The 23,932-nt window shown below is 33.7% G+C and overlaps 2 protein-coding genes across 2 annotated transcripts in view; one reads left to right on the top strand and one right to left on the bottom strand.

Annotated features, from left to right (window-relative positions):
* LOC118734041 (putative transporter SVOPL) overlaps nt 1-23,932 on the bottom strand; it is a 63,289-nt gene that overhangs the window by 24,126 nt on the left and 15,231 nt on the right. Inside the window, exons 2-3 of the mRNA XM_036463736.1 lie at nt 14,257-14,325; nt 10,181-10,505 (exon numbers count right to left, since the gene is read on the bottom strand). Of these exons, the coding sequence (XP_036319629.1) occupies nt 10,181-10,505; nt 14,257-14,325 (394 nt within the window). The remainder of the gene's footprint in view (nt 1-10,180; nt 10,506-14,256; nt 14,326-23,932) is intronic.
* On the top strand, nt 18,336-22,560 carry LOC118734042. The gene is made up of 4 exons (XM_036463737.1): nt 18,336-18,626; nt 18,718-19,042; nt 19,118-19,277; nt 19,363-22,560. The coding sequence occupies exon 4, from the start codon at nt 21,166-21,168 to the stop codon at nt 22,066-22,068; it is 903 nt and encodes a 300-aa protein (XP_036319630.1). The 5' UTR covers nt 18,336-18,626; nt 18,718-19,042; nt 19,118-19,277; nt 19,363-21,165; the 3' UTR covers nt 22,069-22,560.

The following is a 23,932-nucleotide window of genomic DNA, read 5'->3' as shown; positions in this document are numbered from 1 at the left end:
ATGAGTATGAACAGTTGACGATCAACCAATGCCATTCCCTGGTACTCAAACAGAAACAAGCAGTCATTTTATTCGAGAAATCGAAAAACAGTTTCTGCACATATACCCATTTTACTTAGGTAACTTAAACATTTTTGCCAGCAAAGCACGCAGCAGATTCGACGCCAGCATATTTTTAGCCAATTTTGGCGCAACGTAAAATAAGATGCCCATGGAAGAGCAACCAACTGATCGTGATGATATTGCTAACAACGCAGCAAGTGGCCTATCTGTGCGAGCTATAGCATATTAGCATCAAACCACTTGTATTCTGCAAGGAAAGGCCTGATTTGTACTTTCTACAAATGGAGTCCAGCTTTGCCATATCTCGTGTAAAAAGCGACGAAACTAAATATCACTGCGTCATTATTTCCCTGGATGCAGAAGCAATAATGCAAATTGCCGATATTGTGAGCAATCCGCCAGTAACAGAAAAATATGAGGCGGTAATCAGCCTAAAATTCGGAAGCAAATCAAGGAGAGTGAGCTCAGTGATTTAAAACCGACGCAATTGCTCAAACGCATGAAAGACTTAGCAAAGGACAAACTCAGCGATGACGCCCTGAAATCGCTGTGGCTGAAGCGGTTGCCTGACAATGTGCGCGCGGGAATGTCGACCGGAACGGGCGATTCGACAGAAATGGCAAGGCAGGCTGACCAGATGATGGAGATGCTCAGCTTTTCAAATGTAGCCACAATACAAAGTGAAGTGGCTCTCAGTTAAGTTAAAAAACTCACTCTCGCTTATGAATTGCGGCAATTCATCGCAATGATCTATTTGTATCGTCGCTCGCTCTCTAACGCAGCCCTGACGCTAGGAAAATTACAAAAATTGATAAAAGGCAACAAAAAAAGGATAAGTCAATTATCGAATGGGATACTGGGGCTAGTGAAGCATTCCAAAAGTGCAAGCGCGACTTAGCAAATGCTGCATTGTTCGCACATCCGTCACCAAATGCCAAACTAATTCTCCGTGTTGATGCCAGCAGCTATTGTGTGGGCGCGGCCATCCAAGAACTAAGCAATAATGTATTAAAACCGCTCGGATTTTTCTATAAGCGGATGTCGGAAACACAAAAAAGCAAAGTACGTATGACGGATAATTACTCGCTATTTATCAGGCTGTTAAGTACTTCCAGCACCTCATTGATGGTCGGGATTGCACAATCCGATCAACACCGAAGCAGACAAGATACTTAAGCTACATCAGTGAGTTTACCACGGACATCCGACACGTCTCAGAAAAAAACAACATCGTGGCAGACCTTCTTTTCCGATTCGAAACGATTTTCAACGGCGAGCAGATAGATTTAAAAAAAATAGCCAATGAGCAAAGAGGCGACCCAGAACTCGAGCAGCTAATGACCGATAGTACACTTTAGTTAAAAGCATTCCAGTTTCCGGGCACCAACTTAACGCAGCATGTACGTCTCAGAAAAATTCCGCATGCAGGCGTTTCGAGTCGATACACAATCTAGGCCACCCAGGAAAAAGATCGACAATCAAAGCTTATGACGGAACAATTTGTTTGGCCACACATGAAACAACAAGTCAACAAGATGGTATCGTCATGCGTTCCGTGCCAAAAATCAAAAGTCTGGAGGCGCAACTGCTCTGCGCTTGAAAATTTTCAGGTACCCAGCCAACGATTTCGCCATATTAACATAGACATTATTGGACCATTACCTCTCTCAGAAGGCTTCAAATACTGTCTATCTTGCATTGACCGCTTTTCTCGATGGCCTGCGGCAATCCCAATGCAAGACATCACAGCCGAAACAGTGGACAAAGCGTTTTTACACGGCTGGATAGCACACTTCGGTGTACCAGCTGCCATCACAACTGATCACGGCAAACAGTTTAAGTCGAAATTGTTCAAGGTGTTGTCGAACTTAATTGGTGCTAGACACTTCAGATCAACAGCGTACCATCCGCAAGCAAATGGCCTGATCGAGCACATGCACCGTACGCTGAAAACGGCAATTAACTGTCAACAGCAACTGGGTCGACAGCATTTCCATCGCCTTGCTCGGGCTTCGTACAACATTCAAAGAAGACCTAAATGCCACACCAGCGGAAATGGTATATGGCGAAAACCTTAAGTTGCCCGGAAAATTCTTCGATAGCAAACCCGAGTGCACCGAAAGCGAATTTCTGGAAAAATTAAAGAGTACGATAGCCAAACTGAAACCCGTATCAACAACGCCACGCCAAGAACAAACTCTTCATGCAAAAAGACATAAACAACTACATTTACGTCTTTGTAAGGGATGATTCAGTCAAACCGCCACTGAAACAGCAATATGATGGTCCATTTGAGGTAGCGGAACGGTTTGGAAAATACTTCGACGTTGTAATAGGCAACGAAGTAACGAGAGTCAGCAATATGATGGTCCATTTGAGGTAGCGGAACGGCTTGGAAAATACTTCGACGTTGTAGTAGGCAACAAAGTAACGAGAGTCAGCATCGACAGACCAAAATCTGCGCATGTAGCCGAAGAGGATTCATGTCATACCTCTATGAAGCGACCAACCGGAATACTAACGAAACGGAGTACACTAAAAACCACATCACATATACCTAATAACCTCCAGGGAGAATCTTCAGCGCGAGTTGGACGGAAAGTCAATTTCCCAAAACACACACGCTGACTTCATCTAACGACGAATCTGAAGGGGAAGTAGATGTGGCGACCGAATAGTAAACTAGTATAATGTATGTAGTTCTAAAGTATTTACTTTTAAATGTGTATTTCTTACAAATCTGGTAACGCCATAACTAATGACATTTTGTTTTCACCTAGACATCGACTTGCTTGATAAGGGCAAGCAAGGACTTTTTCCTTTTTGGACCTTCATCAGGCAACTCCGTGTAAGGTGTTTGAATCGCGATTTAAGTAAATATATTCGGTTTCCTGTGAACCCGCAAAAAACCAAACGACACCCGACTTTTTATTTTACGCTGTAACGTGAATAGCTATATTCTGGTAAGGAACAGTTCAGCAGGGATACCGCGGATGAATTTCCCACAATAGCATGCCAAAAGGCCAAATTTAAATGATTTCAGATGGCCATGATTTTTGGTATTCTGGCTGACAAATGTTCAGCTATGAAGTCAATTCAATACATTCAAAAGAAAAAACAACCACAACAAAAATAATCGAAGTCAAACGTTGCTTATTGTGACGAGTAAAGCTATTAATTTTTTAGTGTGAAGTTTTTCGCATCCTTTTAAGTGGCAGTACTTTTTTTGCGAAGTTATTTTAAAATAGTTCATAATGCGTGGTTTAGCTTAAATGTCTCTTAATTTATTTAGTAAGTTTCAAACCTGTGGGAAAAGATATTGAAAGTACAGTATTTCTGCCTTATAAGCACCCCGGTTGTATGTATTTCCCGCTTATAAGCCCTAGAAACAATGCACTTTGGTCTGGCGACTATCATTTGCTGGGCAAAAGTCGAGAAGTAACCAAAATGATTAAAAACTCAGTGTTTGGGAGTTTTTGAGGTCGCTGATTTCGAATATGATGTCAGATTTTTGAAATTCAAAATAGCGGGTGCAATATGGCGACGAAATTTTATAATTTTATCCGTTTCAACTTATATAACGTCGTTGCGGTCGCAAAACCGCTTATCAACAAAATGCAAACCCGCGTATGTGAAGTTTTAGAAATTCTTTACTAGAGTGTAAAAACACTCATATTTCAAAATGGTTCTCTGTTTTATAAAGCAATCGCATATCTGCCTAGTATATTTCAGGACGAATGGATAAGGATTGAGCCAAGAGCTTGTGTGAACAAATCCAATTTTTGGCAGCCAATGTCAGTTACGCGGTTTTGCAGAATCACGATACGCGGTTTTGTGATGTCAGATTATTGAAATAGACAATGGCGGATCCAATGTGGCATTATCATTATTTAGTTTAAAATAGCCAAAAATATATTGACGCTTCAATTATAAATACTGATAAGATAATAATTTAAATATAAGAATGATGAACGTCTGGCACTATTATTTATATGGGAGGTACGGGCAAATTTGAGCGGGCCACGCCCATTTTTGGTTTAAAAAATTATATTGGTGGATGCCTTGTTCTTGCAAAATTTCAACATGCATTCGTTGCATAGTTACGACTTTTGGCACGCTAAAATTGAAAAAAGGGCACAGTGTACGGCGCACAGAGAGATTGCATACCCATTTTGTGCCAATAATTTAAAAAAAGAGTATATCGACATGAATTCAGGTTTACAGGATTTTTGAGGTCGCTGAATTCAAATCTGAAGTCTAAATAACAAAAACCAAAAAGACCGATCGATCCAAAATGGCGCCTAAAATCTTAAACACAATAATTTATGTTAAATGAAAGGGTTAGTATCAAAAGGATCTAAGTAGGTCTGACATTGTTTTAAGATAAATAAAAGTTAAAGTTGATTACTTATTGTAAATTCTGGGTAAATTCATTTGAAATGATTCTTGTCTAAATGAATGCAGGTTAATTAACTTATTCAAAGAATGTTCACTCTTTGTCATCAAATAAATACTATTTATATTTAACTATACAAATATGGGTATTACTTATATTTTCAAAAAATTACACTTAAACCCTTATAATTCTAACCCCTTCAAATATAATAGTAAGAATAGCTTATTATTACATTATATAAGAGTTATTGGAGTCGCTAAATTCCAATCTCAAATCATAGTAACTAAAAACAAAATCTATTTCATTTAAAAATATTTATTAAATTCAAGTAGTACTGAGTGATATTAGGTTTTTGAAGTGAAACTTCTTTAGCGGCGGTTGGTTGGGTGGGAGTAAATTGGCAAATTCAGCGGAAATTGCACACGGTAATAGTGCAACGGAAATGATGCAACGGAAATGGTGCAACGGAAATGGTTGGGGCTGAAACAAGTACTTCATGTGTGTATGCAACGGAAATGATGCAACGGAAACGGTGCAACGGAAATGGAGCAACGGAAATGGTTGGGGCTGAAACAAGTACTTCATGTGTGTATGCAACGGAAATGATGCAACGGAAACGGTGCAATAGGAATGGTGCAACTTAAATGGTGCAACGGAAATGGTTGGGGCTGAAACAAGTGCTTTTTTTGTGTATGCATATGGTATGAATTTAACAAAAACTTGCTAATAAAAGGTTAGAGGATAACACTTAGAAATAACAATACAATAATGAAAGTAAAGGTGAGTACGTACATAGATAAAGAAAATTATAAAGGAAGGTAAAAATAAAAACAAAAACAAAGATGTGTAAAGATATAGGCAAAAATGAAGACCAAGGTAAATTTAAACACTTCACTTATATATATAAGGGCAAAGGTGAAGGGGAATATGTTGATGAAGAAAATGATAAACATAAAAGTAAAAACAAAGATGAGGATGAGGATACCGATACAAGTAAAGATGAAGATAGGGGAGAAAGATTAAAATAAAGGTAATTAAAGAGGAAAGAATATAGAGAGAGACACAGAGACTCAATCTGGGAACTATTTTGGGATTTTAGAGATTTTCGAGATTCTCGAGACTCATCGATTAAATAAGCGATATTTTTATCGGTTTTGTTATCGATATTTATCGATTTTGTTATCGATATTTACCGATTTTCTTATCGATATTCATCGATTTTGTTATCGATAATTATCGATTTTGTTATCGATTTTGTTCTTGATTTCGTTATCGATTTTGTTATCGATATTTATCGATTTTGGTATCGATATAAATCGATTTTGTTATCGATATTTATTGATTTTGTTATCGATATTTATCGATTTTGTTATCGATATTTTTATTGATTTTCTAATCGATTTAGCTACCAATGGTATTATCGATGTTGCTATTGAAATTTTTATCGAATTTGTCATCGATTTTGTTATCGATATTTTGATGGACGTTATAATCGATTTTGTTATCGATAGAGTATGAAGATAAAAATGAAGATAATGGAAAAACAGAATAACATGAATGTTATTAAAACGAACAGTGGTAGAGGTAGGGATCTTCATTGATAGAAAAAAAGCGAAAAATATAACCTTAAGCAAAAGCAGATGTGTGTATGTATAGATAGATAAGTAACGTAAGTTTCACTTCCACAGTGTGGCCCAGGCGCACTTACTTATTTTTAAGTTTGTATTTAAAATTATGAAGTAAAAATCATATTGAATTATAATAAATCATGTTTACCTGTAGAAAAAACCCATTTTACAAAACAATAGATATGGATTTTGGCGTTATTTTAAGCTTTAGCTTTACACTTTTACTTTTCAGACCGCTGCCTCAACTAACACCTTACCACCGCACAGTGCGAGATTTTGCAAATCTAGCCAAAGTTTTAAAGATATCAACTTGAAATTTTGCATGATTTTTAAGAACACATGCTTCAATATGGTTATGAATAACTGGTTTCAACTAGTGTCAAAGGGGTCTAGTTCCGAACTATCCCTAAAAATACTAGTTGGAGACAATTTTTTCCGGAGTAAAACAAAAAAAAAAAAAAATTTTATGACATACATATGTTGGGCAAATGTGAAAGAAGTTGCATGGTAATTGGAAAAAAATTAAAAAACATAGGTCAATAGGAACTTTTTATACCAAATGGCCGAACTATCCCTAAAAAGACTAGTTGGAGTATATTTTTTCCGAAGTAAAACTAAAAAAATTGTATGGCATACATACACTCAGAAAAAAGCATTTCCTTAAAACAAGAAAACAGTATCCTTATTTTAGAGTTACTGTTTTTTCTTAATATTACGAAAAATTTACTCAATTTGAGAAGTTTTTCCTTAATTAAGGTTCATGCTAAAAATAGGTCGTCATTAATTTGAGGAAGTAAATTTACTGATAAGTAATAATTTCCTCAATATAGTTAAGTAATAAATAATTTCCTTAAATAATTTTGAATTTTGTCAGTGCTGTTAAGACAAAGTTAATTGCTTTCCTGGAAAATGTCGGCTGTGGGGTCGCGTGAAGACTACTGCTTCTGGTTCTGAGATCGCAGGTCCGGTTGGAGGTGGTTAGAGTAAGGTAAGTCAATTATTTCAATTTAAATATAAATTACAAAAAGTAAAATTAATTTCATATGGGGAAAAACCTAAATACTTAAATACTATAAAAAATAAATTAAAATTAATTTAATACAATTTAAAAAATTACAATAAAAAAAATAAATATAAAAAAAAATTCCTGCTCTGGGACTCGAACCTTGAATCTATCGACTAGTACTCCAGAGCTTTGCTCTGTTGGCTATTGCCACTGTTTGAGCGTCACGAGCAAAATGACATACTTATTCACGGGGGATGGAATGGCAAGTAAATTTTTCCTAAAAACTAAGGAATTTTTTTTTTTCGTAAACTGCGTCAAATCGTTTACTCATAGTAAGGCAGCCATGTCATTGGAACCATTTCAAGGTAATATTTCCTTAGAATAATATCCTTTTCTCCTAGCATCAAGGATTTTTTTCTGAGTGTATGTTGGGCGAAATTTAAGGAAATTTCATGACCATTTTGAAAAAAAAAAAATTAAAATGTGTAGGTTTATAGGAACTTTTTTATACCAAAATGGCAGCCAAAGTAAAACAAGGGTAAAAAATTCTTGAAATTTGACTTTATAATGCCCAGATCTCCCTAAAAACTAAAAGAACCACCCCAAGATATGTTTTCCTAAAACGCTGATACTATTGGATAAAAAAGCTCCATAGGTAGTTTTTCATTAGGGTTTTCGTTCAGGCGTGAGAATTTTTTTCTAGAACTACTGCCGATCACCTTCTTAACCCAATAACTTCCCATAGTTGCATTTTAGACCCCACCTCCAATACAATTTTTTATTCGTCTAGACCTGCCCTATCACCTCCCAAAAGAAAAGCACTTATCACTGGGACACCCTGTATAGACTCTCTGAGTTGGAAACTAGTCCCCTTTTACATTAGCTAGAACAAGTTCTCCATAGCCATGTTGAAGCCTATGTTTTCCTTAGCACGCATGCCAAATTTAAAGTTTATATATCTTAAATTATGGCTTTTTACTTTTATCTCACTTTATTTAAGTTGAAAAAAGATGCCTTTGGGCAAAAAATGGGCGAGATTTTATTTTTTAGGTCTATTCTATGAGTATGTACGCTCATCCTGTATGCTTTGTCATAGCCGAACTAAGCTGAACTCGTAAGTTATAGTCTATGAAGGATTCAAGATTTTTGAAATTTGCCTTACCTTTTAGCTGATTATAAAATAATTTCATTAAAATACTTATGTAAGTGCAAATATAAGCGTCCTGTACAGCAAAACATTTTTAGTGAAAGTATTGACCTTTAATACAAAAAAACTCTTTGGCAAAAAACAAACGCGCACAACTTTCAAAGTTTTGTTATCGATGCAAGCTTGCAAATTTGTTTTTGCTTGCCGTTCAATAGCACGCGTTTGATAGCTGTTATCATATCAATGACATTTCTTTTAATCTCTTTTATGCTTATTTTCATAACAATTGGGGTCTTTTCAAACAAATTACAAAATATGATCGATTTTCAATCGCATTTTTTTTCATTTTGGCGTCCTAGATTGACTAAATCTCACACTCGTACCGATCATACAAACAGTACAAAGTAAAATTACATACAAACATTATTTTAGCTAACCCAAGAAATTAAAACCCAAAAATCGATACTTTATTTTTGGATTTATGGGCACGAATCGGGGCCAAATATCACTGGGCGGCGAATGAAATATCCCTCATCGTTATTTATTTTGAAAAAAATCTAGTCGTCTCAATTGATGTGATTTATTTTCATTAATATAAACTGATCTATTTACTGTATAAATTTTTTATCGTTATTGTCTTCATCTTTGAAAATTAAATAAATAGCCTAAACCGGGGACCATCTCATTTTGTCGCGGAGTCTAGTTTTATAAATCTGGAATATAATGAAAATATCTCAATGATAAGTATTTAACGTTAAATTTAGTCTACACCAACTAAAGCTGTACAATGAATTGAACAATAAACACATTTCAGTAGACAAAATGTTTTTTTTTTCGGGTAAGGAAAAAAGACGGAAATGGTGAAAAGTACAATTAAGTCGAATCTACAAAAGCTTTGAAAGTTGGATTCGTTTCCATTTAAGAAGCGTTGATACCAATTAGAGATGTCGATGAACATAATGATACTGTGAGAAATCAAGCTCGAGATCTCGCAAGGAAAATGTTCTCTCTCGTAACAGCTTTGTACATTGTCTTCTAGAATGATAAAGTCCTAGAGAAATACGTTGGACACATACGAAAATTGTCTACTATTCGCGACTATGAATCAGTTCGTGTCATCGACGATACAACTTTCATTCAGGGACAAACTTCGTACGGTATCATTTATTCCGGTGATAGGTAATACATTTATAACAGCGCTCAATGACCGAATTACGTAAGTTTGTGAATGCACGATTTAGTTTGATGGCTGATTTGCTCGGTATGCAAAGTCGCGATATCGTACAAAAACCCGTAAAGGAACATCCTCGGAATGTGGAATAATATCACGTTATTGCAGACAAAAATTCGCATTTTACGTTCGTTAATGGAAATCATCGATGTACCTATCGATAATGGTAAAGAATTTCGCTAACGAAAGGTCATTTTCAAAACTAAAATCGTTCGAAAATCAACTTCGTAATAGAATGAAAGAAGATCGACTTGTTTGTCTGATTTTTCTCAGCTTAGGGGATTTATGTACTTCACGAACTAAATTTGGCATGATATTATTACCATTTTTGCAAGTCGAAAAGAATCGTTCCAGTAATATATTCTTAATATACGCTTATAATATTATCAACGTAAACTTGTTTTAGATTAACCAAAATTACTATAGTGCACCCCGAAAAAAGTCAGCTAAATATATTTCTCGTAACACATGGTTTGGTAACTATAACCAGATAATGTTACTGTAACCATATCATATGTTGAGAGAAATATATTTTCTAGCTGGTGTGTTACGCACTAGTTTTAATGCAAAACTTCGTTAGGGCCCGGTCGTGCCACTGCAGTAGTCACCACCTAACGTAACTGATGTATTTTGCGCTACAGATAAAGATTTAATAAAATTTATATAAATTTGTAGTAAAATTAGGTAAATACAATACTCATATGCTTACAAAAATCCGTTGATGAAACGAAGCAGAACCATGACCCAAAAGTTAGGGGCGAAACTGGAGAGAACTGTAACTGCGAACCCTGCCAGCAGTGTGGGCCGAATAACTCTGCGACGTCCCTTTGTATCCGCCAAAAATCCCCATAAATGAGAACTTGAAATAATACCCAAAAAACCGATCGCACTAAGCACACCCTTGTCCTGATTCGATAGTTGTAGATCACATTGCGCGATGGGCAAAATAAAGCCCATACCAGCTGTCTCTAGCAGAACTGTGGCCAGCACCATTCCAGAGATACAAATCAAAAAATAATTAAATTTACCGAAACCTGAAGAAAGAATAGTAAACATTTTTATTACATACATACATGTGCACATTAGGGTGGTCCAAAAATAGTGAAGTCGAAATTTCAATGCAACCCCCTAGGATTGATCTATATCAAAAAAGGTATACCCCCATTTTTTTATTTTGAGCGTGTGTGAATCTTTGTTACCGATTCGCTGCGAGTAAAATTTTAGCAAGTATGAGGTGTATACAATTTCAATAGCTCATCTTCTTCTTCTTATTTGGCGCAGTAACCGCCTAAGCGATTTTGGCCGAGTCCAAAACAGCACGCCAGTCATTTCTCTTCTGTGCTAACTGACGCCAATTGAAAATGCCTAGTGAAGCCAAGTCCTTCTCCACCTGGTCTTTCCAACGCAGAGGAGGCCTTCCTCTTCCTCTGTTACCAGCATCGCGGCCCGCGTTGAATATTTTCAGAGCAGGAGCGTTTCTGTCCATCCGAACGACATGGCCAAGCCAGCGGAGCCGCTGAATTTTAATTCGCTGCACTATGTCTATATCGTTGTAAAGCTCATACAGCTCATCGTTAAATCGTCTGCGATATTCGCCATCACCAACGCGTAAAGGTCCGTAAATCTTTCGCAGAATCTTTCTCTCGAAAACTCCAAGAGCCGCCTCATCAGATGCTTTCATTGTCCATGCTTCCGCGCCATACACCAGCACAGGCATGATGAGTGACTTATAGAGTGTGATCTTTGTACGACGAGAGAGGACTTTACTTCTCAATTGCCTACTCAGCCCAAAGTAGCACTTGTTGGCAAGAGTGATTCTCCGTTGGATTTCAAGGCTGACATTATTATTGGTGTTAATGCTGGTTCCCAAATAAACGAAGTCGTCTACTTTTTCAAACTTGTAACTGTCAACAGTGACGTGGGTGCCAAGACGCGTATGCTCTGACTGTTTGTGTGCTGACAGGAGATACTTCGTTAGCTCATGGGCTAGTGAAATTTTTGACAAATGCATACACAGTTTTGACAATCGCAAAGACTGTTGATGTGTATAATTTTTCTGCCCCAATTTTAAGCAAAAACAATAAAATATAAGGAAATTGAGTTTCTGTTGGCAAAATTAAGAAGTATTACACTGCATTAAATACGAGGGTGGATTGAAAAGTCGTTAGAATGAAAAACTAGACATTGGTTTTTTAACAAAAAATTGATTTATTTTTCAACATAATCTCCTTTTATGTCAATACATTTTTTCCAACGCTTTTCTAACATATTTATTCCTTCTCTAAAATAAGTTTTTTCAAAACCTTCAAAATAAGTATTTGTTGCAGCTATAACTTCACTATTTGACACAAATCTTTTTCCGACGAGCCATTTTTTCATATTTGGAAAAAGGAAAAAGTCACTGGGAGCTAAATCTGGCGAATATGGCGGATGAGGGAGCAATTCATAGCCTAACTCATTTATTTTTTCCTGCGTTTTCCAAGATGAATGTGAAGGAGCGTTATCATGATGAAAGAGGATTTTCTTCTTTTTCAAATGTGGCCGTTTTTGCTTAATATTTTGGTCCAATGTATCCAACAAAGATGAATAATATTCAGCTATGATGGTTTTACCCTTCTCAAGATAATCTATGAAAATTATACCTTGTGCATCCCAAAAAATAGATGCCATAACCTTACCAGCTGATGCAACGACCTTTGCCTTCTTTGGAGCACTTGAGCCACGTTCTACCCATTGTTTGGACTGTTCTTTAGACTCTGGTGTATAGTGGTGGATCCACGTTTCATCCATCGTTATGAAACGACGCAAAAATCCCGATGGATTTCTGTTAAACATGTCTAAACCAACTTTTGAAGTCGACATTCGGTTCATTTTTTGCAGAGGAGTTAGCAAACGCGGCATCCATCTTGCTGAAAGCTTTTTCATACCCAATTCATCATGTATTATGTTATGCACACGTTCATAACTAATGTTCACAATGTCAGCAATCCCTCTCAATTTAATTCTTCGAACTTGTGTGACAATTTTGTACACTTTTTCCACCGTTTCTGGAGTCGTTACCTCTTTTGGCCTCCCAGAGCGTGGCTCATCTTTGGTGCTTATCCGACCACGTTTAAACTCGTTTACCCAATTGTAAACTGTTGCATTTGAGGGTGCATGTTCCCCTAATACTGTCTGCAACTCCTCAATAATTTGTTTCTGGTTTAAACCTTTCAAATGAAAGTACTTTATAACAGCACGAAGTTCACTTTTTTCCATTTTTAATAAAAATACAATAGTGTTTTGCAAAAATAATTCTCAAAAAAGTACCGTTTGACCATATGTTATGAAATTTTGACAGCTCGCTTTTGACAGTTCACTTTTAACATTCACAATAATTAAGTAAATTAATGACCGATAGATGTCGCAATTCTAACGACTTTTCAATCCACCCTCGTATTTCCGATAAATAAATTTCTTTAATGTTTCAAACGCTTTAATTGATTAAAATTAAATTGATTAAAAACTTAAATTGATGAATTGCAATCAATAATGATAAATGTTTTCTTAAAATATTCATTTCACTTCATTTTATAATATTTTATTCTACTGATGTCAAAAATTTAATGTTGTCAAAAAAGATTTCATTTCACACATCAGATTTGCAAAACTGTCTCCCCATAGTAAAAATAATATTCACCAGCTTTCCCCACAGAACTTTGTTACCGATTCACACACACCTTTTGAAATCAAAAAATTTTTAAGGTCGCTCAAAGCGCTCAAAGTTTTCCATGTATTTTATATGGGAAAAAACACTTTTCGTAGAAATGGTATACAATTCTTGAAAATCAATATTTTTCGATCGGAAACCCCAGGAGACTAGTAATAGTAATACCCAATTGTTATTTAATCATTTTTTAATACTAACGATATTTTATTTGTAGCCCCATTGCAAAATAAAAAAAATAGGGGATTGATTCTATTTCAATTCATGCAGGGTGAATAGGTTCAAAATTCGATATCAAGTTTAATATGATTTTTCGTGTTTTTTAGGGCAAATAAAGAGTCACGTATTTTTTGGTTTTGCGAAAAAAAAATTCGCCGAGTTACGAGCATATGAAAATTTTAGGGCAAAATGTGGCTTTAGAGAAAAACGGCTGACAATTTTTTATTCAAATCTTTCTGGTTTTTAGAAAAACCAATATTTTTTTATTCGGTTTTTTGATTGTAGAAGTGTTTCTGATGCTTTATATTTGCATAATTGAAAATTTAAAAAATTTACAGAATTAACAAAATGGCGGCCATTTTCTCAAAAACATCATTGATTGAAAAATTGTTTTTGATTACTAGATAAAAAGAGAACTTTTTCCAATAGGTTTGATGCCCGTTTAACGCCTCGATAGTCGTAAGAATTTTTTTCTGAAAATAAGAAGACTCAGCATTTTGGGTAATGTAGCACCATATATTATTCATATAAATATTCTGTTTCTTGATCTCAGTAGTATTTTTCATGATATTTCTTCACAAATTTTCATATGCTCGTAACAGCGATTTTTTTTTTCACAAAACAAAAAAATAAGTGTCTTTTTATTTGCCCTAAAAACATTTAAAATCGCATTAAGCTTGATTTCGAATTTTGAACCCACTCATCCTGCATGAATCGAAATAGAATCAGCCAGGGGTATATTTTTTTCGGTATAGAAGATTCCGACTTTACTTTTTCACATGCATTTTTGGACCACCCTTATTTACATGCGTTCCATATTTATTCATATCTATTTGAAAATTTCAACTTAATTTACTTACTTGTTAGCGCCAAGGAATCACTGAAAGTGTAGGCGTCTGGGCCACGATATCTATTCACCGTTGCAGCATCTTGAAGGAATAGAGTTTAACATATTTAAGAATAATCATAAAATTAAAAAATCATAAATTATAAAAAATAAATGCTAAAAACCGGTTATAATATTCAATTTGAATTGAATATTTTAATTCAGATAAGAAAAAGCGCGATTTACGTACATAAATATGTACATCAATATGTACATATGTATATGACCCATTCTTTTTTAAGTCGAACGGATTTCGTAAAAATTTATGTCATGGCTCCGATTCGCTTCAAATTTTTTGTATGGGTTCTACACAAGGCATAACAAGGTAGAAGTGATTTCGACATTTCTCTCTTTTGAACTGCGACTGAAATGTCAACTCTTAACCCTATACTATTCAAAATTTTTTTCTGTGCGACTGATTTTAAATACATAATAAAATGAAAAGGAATTGCGAGCGGTGCGTTGTGTTTGTCAAGAGCCTGGACAACAAACTTGTGCGTTATTTTAAACCTTCGAATTGTCAAGTGAAGCGACAACGGTGGGCAAATTGATGCGATGTTTCATTAGGAGACTCTTCACGTGTGGTCGTGACTTTATTTGTTGTCTATCGCAGCCGAGTATTTCTAAGTGGACGCGTTTGGTCCCAGGTGCAGGATTTATCAAATCAAATTTCAAATAGTGGTCTGATAAAACCTAAACCAGTATTCCTTGTTGACATAAAGAAACTGAAGGTAATTTTTAATAAATTTAATGGAAACGAAATTTCGAATAGCAAAAATTTAATAGCTAAATTATTGAAGTTAAGTTCTGATGTAAATTTAGAAGAATCAAACTTTTTTAATGTCTAATATACCTTAGAATTAAGTATTTGAATAAAAAAATAAATGCTCAAAAATATTGGGATAATAAAAGCAAGAAAATTGTCAAAACGATTTTATAAATGAGTGTGTTTCATTTAGTGTGTAATTTTGTGTAAGTATGCATTTCCACATTTACATTAAACAGAAAATTCAATAAATAAAATGAAGCTGATTCTAATGAGATTTTAAATATTTTCATATTTACAAAAACTTTCATTTCAAAGATGTTGAGTTCTATCAAATATGGTAAATGCATAACAAAGGGTTAATTTCTTTGTTTACATTTTTTGACATTACAGTCAGGTATGAGAGAGCTCGACTGAATTGTCACTTCTACCTTGTTGAATATGCCTTGGTTCTACATATGAAATAAGCTAACAAGTATTCGAGGAATTTTTTTTCTTCGGAGATATGATCTGTTAAATTTTTGCATTTTTTCGTGATTCTGACTAATCATGTACTTCTTCAAATCGTTATATCTCGGGTTCTGCTCATCGTACAGACTTCATCTTAACGTCGTTTTAAAGCTAAAGAAACGGGCTTAACATTTCCTCATATAAGATGGTCAAGATTGTCCTAAAGCTAACTTAGCTATTCACAGCTGAACTTTTTGAAGTTGATTTGCATAGTGAAGACTCGAAATTATACCATCGTAATCCTTGTTTAATTCTCTATAAAAAAACGGGATTAAAAAATGGGGGTTTTTCAAGAACTATTTTTAAAATATTTTTCTTTATGACGTGAGATGGTTTATTTTGTGAGAATCAACGATTTTTTGTAATTTATTTTCGAAAAAAAGTAAAATTTCATTGCGGATTCCGGTAGAATGCCTATCCAGAAATAATATTTATACGGCAAGATTTTTCTGTAAGGCGGCAAACCCCTAGAAATGGGCGTGGCAATTGCAGTACTAAAGTTAGCAAAACGCGGATTTTATTGTGGATTTCGGCAGAATATCGCTTCGTTAACAACATTTGTTCCACAACTTTTCAATCCATCTAGATATTCTGGAGAAATCCACAATAAAGTCTTAATTTATGACCTTTGGTTTTAGTATAGCCACGCCCAACAAATGTTGTTAAAGAAGCGATATTCTGCCGCTACGCTCATTTTCCAAAATTTTATCATAAACGTATTTTTTGGTAAAGAATTGTGGCAAGCATCAATTTTGAATAAATTAGCTTTAATATTTACTGATTTATCGAAGATTTTGTATTTCTCTAAATTACCGTTATATGGGATGTGGGCGTGGTTATTGTGCGATTTTGAAAATTTTCGGCCGTTTGGTATGTTGTACCAAGGCCAACAACTGAGCGAAGTTTGGAAGATATTGGTTCAGCGGCTACCAAGATATACACATGTAACCATAAGTGGGCGTGGCCACGCCCATTTTTCAAAAATGTATAATATTCTTATTTTTCGTCTAAAATTTATTGAAAAAATCCATTTTGAGTGAGTAATCTTATATTTGAAGTGGGCGTGGTTACAGTCCGATTCCGGCCATTTTCAATACCACCTACCTTGGATAAATGGAAACCTACATACCAAATTTCGTCTCAATTTTCGATCGAGTTATCGTGTACACGGACGGACGGACAGACAGACAGACGGACGGACAGACAGACATGGCTTAATCGACTTCTCTATTAATTCTGAGCATATATGTATACATTTGTCTATATCTAGCTCGATTCGTTTTGGCTGTTACAAACAATCGTTATGTGAACAAAGTTAATATACCCTTGTGCACAAGTGCGCTCGGATATAAAAATTTCCTCGAATACGTGTTAGCTTATTTCATGTATAGAACCCATAAAAAAAATTTGAAGCCAATCGAAAGTGTGACACCAAATTTGGTGTCCGATATGAAAAAGAATGTCTGATATATGCACCAAATGTTTATATGTATGTATATACGAGTAGTAATATGTATATATGTACTAGGGATGTTAATTTTTTCGATTTTTGCGATCCCGGGATTTTCGGGACATCGTTTATACAATCCCGGGATCTCGGGATTTAGATATGCCTTATTTTCCAACAACTTAACATGAAAAAATTGCATCCATATAGTTTGAGAAGCTGTCCTACCATATAATAAATAAATGGGTTTGAAACCTACTTTATTATTTAGGTTGAAAAATATTTCATTAGTAACAAAACAAAAGACAGTAATTAAATTTATACGCATTTAACAATACTTTAGCGTGTACATATCTGATAAAGTAACTTAAGGCATGTCGAAAAGAGCTAGTAGCAGAAACACCTTATTTCAACCAGTTTAGTCTATATTTCTTTTCTTTATTTTATATTTACATTTTTTAAAAAAGGCAACCTCATTTTACATATATTTAACTGCATTTAAATGCGCATTTCAAAATTTGTACAAAAATTATGGAAATGCGAAAAATTGTGCCAAAATTTCAAACTTTTTACTCACCATTTTTAGAAAAATGTGATGTACGCAGTTTTATAACCCTTTAAATTAAAGTAGGGTAAAATGCAAGTTTTATGCAGTTACAAAATACCGCTGATTTTTGGGATTTTTTAAACGATGCTGGGCATTTTCTTTCATATATTTAAACAAATTGCCGAACATACTTTGTATGGAATTTGTAGAATACATACTGGATTTAAAAAAAAAAATTAGGGCCTTTCTATATCAAGGTGACGATATGTTCAGTGACGATCACGTAAATAGCACACATTTACTTTTAAAAATATTCCCAATGTTTTACGTGATACATTTTTTTCGTTATTGTTCTTTTTAATAATAGATTCTATTACATAAACCATAAAAGTAAAAGTTTCAGAATTAAAAAAAAAAAAGCGTTATATGGAAGAAAATGCATTACACCCTCGACAAAAAAAAAAACATTCTCAAAAAAAGTCTGAAACTTTGACTTATATGGTTTATGTTATAGAATCTTTAACACGTAAAACATTGTGAAAATTTAAAAAGTAAATGTGTGCTATTTACGTAAGCGTCCAGTGAATACATACAGTACAATATTAAAAAAAATCAACAAATTCGAAAAAATTTCGATCTTTTTTATTAAATTTCCTAGAAGGATTCTGAGTATACAGTTTGTGATATATACAATGTATATGTACCATGATGTATACAATTTGTGAATATTATATTAGAAGGTGTATGCTAACTTTTGACGCCGATTGTATTTCTTTTTCTTAGGCTTTTAACAGTGAAGGCCCTCTCAGCAGCTTTTTATTGAATCCATATGAAAAGGAAAATAAATTGCCTACGGAGTAGCCTTTGGACGTAAGCAAAACGCTTAATCGCTGTGAAAAAGGAAGAGCCATATTAAGCTTCAACAGCAACAATAATTATATACTAGAAATTCATCGCCAGGACGTGATTCTAATAATTTTAGAAGAAGTATTTAGTCTACAACTAGACTTACACTGCGCCGACTTTAAAAAAATTTCGAAGCAAATATCGTCTATCTTTCAAAATGAACCCGAGGTAATTTGTTTTTTACTTTTTGGACTTTCCTGAGTTTGAATTATATTATACATATATAAATTATATTCCTTATTCCGGCCTTATTTTTAAGGAGTATTACTACATTCCCCGAGGCCCACGTCGAAATCCTGGAGGCAAACTTAACGACAAGTATCATAACATAAAAAATAGACAACGCAAAACCAAAAAAATTGACATCCAACCAGCGAACAATGAAGATTTCGAAGACGAATTTGACGAAACGCACCTTCAAAATCTGAAGGAAAAGTTGATCCAAAGTCCTGCTGAGGGTTTTTGCTATTATTCAAACCCACCTAAAGAATCTGAAATTTGGCGTCAAACTATAATTTTGCGCAAGAGAGATTTGCGAAACGTGAAAAACAATTCCTGTTTTTTAGAGGTTTGGCTATAAATTGGTAAGTCATAATTTTGCTTTTTAAATGCATTACGCACACATTTTTATAACGTTTGCACAATTTACAAATTTATAGATTGAGTATGATTTTGAGGTCCTACACCCAGAAAAGGGAGACAAGTTAGCCTCAAAATGGAATAATTTTAAGAACAATATCAGCAACTACTACGAACAGTTTGTGAAGGACAGAAAGTCCGGAGAGGAATACGTGTCGGCAAAACGAATAACAAATGAAGGTAGTTGTCTTCAAAATATTTTTGTACGGTAGAATATTTATAAATATCATTAAGGTCCTAATGTTTATGCAATTTCTCTTTTCAGACAGTATTGACTACATTATTTCCAAATTACTTCACAGCATCATATTACCAAGGTCAAGACGGTAAAACTAAAAAAAAGTTCACCATTGTAGATGCTCAGGAAAGCTTTACTCTGCATTTGACTGCAATTAACAACTATAAAGTACGAGTACGAGAGCTACAAGAAAAATATTTTGCTGCTGCATTAACACTGCAACCACTTATTATAGTCGTAGGTAATGATATATGCCAACTTAACGAATTTTATGTGCATTTTGATGGAATACTTTATAAACAAAGCTCATACCTTAACTGTTTATGTATTTGCTTTAAAATTTTTCACGTACTAAATTTAAATTACCCACTTGCTAGTGAAAATGTATGGCTTTTCATACAAAATCATTTCTATTCTATAAGCACTCGATATGATAAGCCTTCTCCGGCAATCGTGGCCTTACTAAACTACTTTAAGGGTAAAGAGTAACATCATATTGTAGTTTTAAAAACGTCATGAAATATTTATGTTTTCAATGTATTTCTAGCTTTTTAAAGGTAGATGAATTACTCGAACATCTAAAAGTATGTCATTTCATAAGAAGTTTTGATAGAGTACAATGCAAGCAGTTTAATTGTAAGCAAGTTTTTACCAATCTCAAAGCATTTCGTTCATATTTAGTAAAGACTCATTCAAAAGATTGCATATCATACACCCAAAACTATGAACACCAGATAGCTCAACATAGGGAAAGAGATGTGAACTGTATTGAAGCCCCCCAATCAAACTTTTTAACTTGTGAAGCCAGTGAAGAAAAATTACTTTATCCAATAATAGATAAACTAAAGAAACAGTTCTTTTTGTTCACTTTAAAGTTGTATGCTAAAGACAATATACCTCGTAAAGATGTCGTTGCAATACAAAGTATTGTTACAGAAATTGTAATGTCTCTAGTTAAATTATTCGAAGAATTTAAAACTTCGGATAATACAAGAAATTTAAAGTTGATTCTCGAAATATGTAGTGTTCCGTATAGAAGTTTTAAAACAGAACATTTGTTTTTTAAGTATATGGAGAGTATTTTCTTATTTAAGCCACCGCAACCATTTCTAATATCAAACATATTAGCTGAAACTGTTCAGCGAGGTCAACCTACTTTAGGCATCAAGCCCATTAATTATTACTTAATGTCAGTTAGGTTTCAGATAAAAAGGCTCTTTGAATTGCCTGGTGTCCTCGACAAAACCTTGACAAATATTAAAAACGATATCCAAACCCATGAAATTGAAAACTTCGTTAACGGAGATATATTTAAACGGAAAACACAATTTTTAAAACAAGAATATGTTATACCATATATACTTTTTTTTGATGATTTCGAGTTGAATAACCTTTTGGGTTCACACACTTCTGCTATATGCGCTGCTTATTATATGTTTCCAAATCTTCCTGAACATCTTCTCTCAAAATTAGACTTAATTTTTTCTTTTGGATTCGTTGAAACAAAGAAATTGAAGGCCATGGGAAACAGAACAACTTTAACCCCCCTTATTAAAGAAATAAAATATCTGGAAGAAAAAGGTTTAGAGATTAAAATCGACGATAACAGTTTCCAAGTATATTTTGTATTAGGCTTAGTAGTAGGGGATAACCTTGGTTTGAATACAATCTTGGGGTTTTCTAGATCGTTTAACAGTTCTTTGTTTTGCAGAGTTTGTAGATTAGACAAAGTTTCAACTAAATCCACTTGTGAAGAAAATTTACACTTGCGTAATATAAGAAATTATGAAGAAGATATACAACATAATTGTTCCCAAATGACAGGAGGGTATGAAAATTGTATTTTTTAATGCAATTGGTACATTTCATGTTACCGAGAACTATGCATTTGACATAATGCACGATCTCTTTGAAGGTGTATGTGTATATGACATATGTAATATTATACTTTCTTTACTTAACTCTAATTACTTTACCCTTGAGGAATTGAACTCGAGAAAAACTTTATTTCCATACTGGGAGACCGAAATAGCTAATACATCTCCTTCACTGGAGCTAAATAAACTTAAATCTATGCGACTTAAAATGACGGCTAGAGAATGCTTGACATTTTTACACTTTTTGCCACTAATGATAGGAGATAAAGTCCCTCGGGATAGTGACCATTGGAAGTTATGTTTACGTATTGAAATTGTCGACTTTGTTCTCAAGCCTAGCTTTAAAATACAGGGAGATATTGAACATTTAGAGAAGCTTATTAGAGATCACCATTCGCTCTATATATCTTTGTTTGGCGAAACTCTCAAACCAAAACATCATTTTATGACTCATTATCCTTCAGCATTAAGAATGTGTGGTCCGCTGAAAAAAATTTGGTGCTTTCGGTTTGAGGCAAAGCACAGACAATCAAAGATGTATTCAAAAAGTATTACTTCAAGATTAAACCCACCCTGGTCTCTTGCTACCAAGGCTTCGCTGAAATTCTCAGAATTTTTAATCAAATACTCCGAAGGATTGCCTATCGATTATGAGCTGAAGACCTTTACTGTTCTAAATTTGCGTTCTTTACCTTGCTATGATTCAATTGTTGACTCAGATGCACCACAAGGAAATTTCAGAGAAACGAATGAAGTCAAATATAGGGGAAACCAAATTTATGTGTTGTGTTATTTTATTGAAATAAATTTATTTGATAAACACTTTCAAGCCTTTGAGATTGGTAAAAAAACGTAGCAATGAAATTTATTTAAGGAATATATCATTTTTTACAATCCCACCACTTATCATATATACGATTAACAACGGAAAATCATATGTTAGAAATAAGTTTCTTTAATTACATACTTATTTGGTAAAAAATACAGTATCGGTCATATCAACAGCACCCCCATTTCAAAGTGATATTGTTTGCCAGATATGTTTATGTACTTATTTATTTTCCAAAATTTTCAATTGAAATAGAGTTCATTCTCTAGCAAAACGCATATTAACCTCAGTTTGAAACTTTGTAGAAAATTACAAAAAAAAAACTACATTTTCATCCAAATTTCAAACTTTTTCTCTGAAGTCTTAGAATTGATGAATGATGAAAGTTGCTGTTTTTTTTAGTTTTCTACATGAGCTCTAGAAATTTGAAATTCTTAAAAATAAATAAATAAACACACCTGGCAAACAATATCAATTTGAAATGGGAGTGATATTTATGTGACCGATGCTGTATGTGAATATTAGCTTAAATATGAGTTTAGAATTATCTATCTTTAAATATAAATTAAATCTATACTAAAACTTAAAATAAATAAATCATAATTCAGCTTGAATAAAACCGTGTTTAATTTAACTATTACCATATTGAAATTTTTTAAACAAATCCAGGTAAAATCGAACCCAAATTGGTTGAGTATAATAAACAACTCATTGTTCAAATTAAATAAAATCATATTCAATTTAACTAAGCAAACCCAACTTGGTTGAGTATAATAAACAACTCATTATTCAATTTGAATAAAATCGTATTCAATTTAACTATTTACCTGTTTAAATTTTTTGAACAAATTCTGGTTAAATCAAACCCAACTTGGTTGAGTATAATAAACAACCCATTATTCAATTAGAATAAGATCGTATTTAATGAAACTATTTCTCTGTTTAAAATTTTTGAACAAATCCACGTAAACTCAAACACGACATCGCCATCATAAATAGGCTTCATTTCAAGTATTTTAAATATATTATTACTAATTTCAAAAATATTCATGGTAATATTAAGAAAGAAATTTCAAAACACACCAAACAATGAATATACTCACGACACTATGGGCCAAATATGGTAAAACTGCGTTTTTAGTTTTATACTTTTTGATTAGAACTTTATAATTTCAAAGATAAGATACATTCTAAAAATTATTAAAAGTGCAATGTAGAACTAAAATAGGTACCAAAGAAAGAGAAAATTCTGTAGGATTTAAAAAAAATAAATTTTTTTGGGTTCACAAGGACGAACAGGTGTTGAAAATATCCTTTTAAGCAATTTTATATTTTTAAGCTAATAAAGTTAGAAGGACTATATTCGAGGAAGTTGTCGAATTTATATTAGTCTTTAACATATAATTTTTCAAAATAAATATTGCAAAATGCCAAGGATATTTAGGATCAAAACTTTTAAGGACATTTTCAATATCTTATGCACCAAAATATTTAATCTGTTCTTTCTCTACAGAATTTTCTCTTTAATTTGTTACCCATACTGTTTTTCTACACATTGCAATAAATTTTTTAAACCATTTTCTGAACTACTCATATTATTCAATTTTCAGTCCTTTTAATAAATCCTGACCGAGAGAAAAACTAAAAACACAATTTTACTGCATATATTTGGCCCATGGCTTCGAAAATATATTGGTTTTTTTGTGTGTAAAATTGCCTCTCGCACGGTGTTATGTGTATGTATAATTAGCTAGACATTTATTAAAATATATTAAATATTAAATAAACAAAAGAAATATAGCAAAAACTGGTCATCATATTATTGCCACCTTTGCAAATTACAAATCCCGAAAGTCCCGGGATTCTTGGCAATTAATACCGGGATTTTTTT

This window comes from Rhagoletis pomonella, unplaced genomic scaffold (assembly GCF_013731165.1).
Source record: "Rhagoletis pomonella isolate Grant_MI unplaced genomic scaffold, Rhpom_1.0 Rhpom_scaffold_00002, whole genome shotgun sequence".
Lineage (NCBI taxonomy): Eukaryota > Metazoa > Arthropoda > Insecta > Diptera > Tephritidae > Rhagoletis > Rhagoletis pomonella.
Note: the sequence above shows the minus strand (reverse complement) of the source record. Positions and strands in the feature narration are given on the sequence as shown.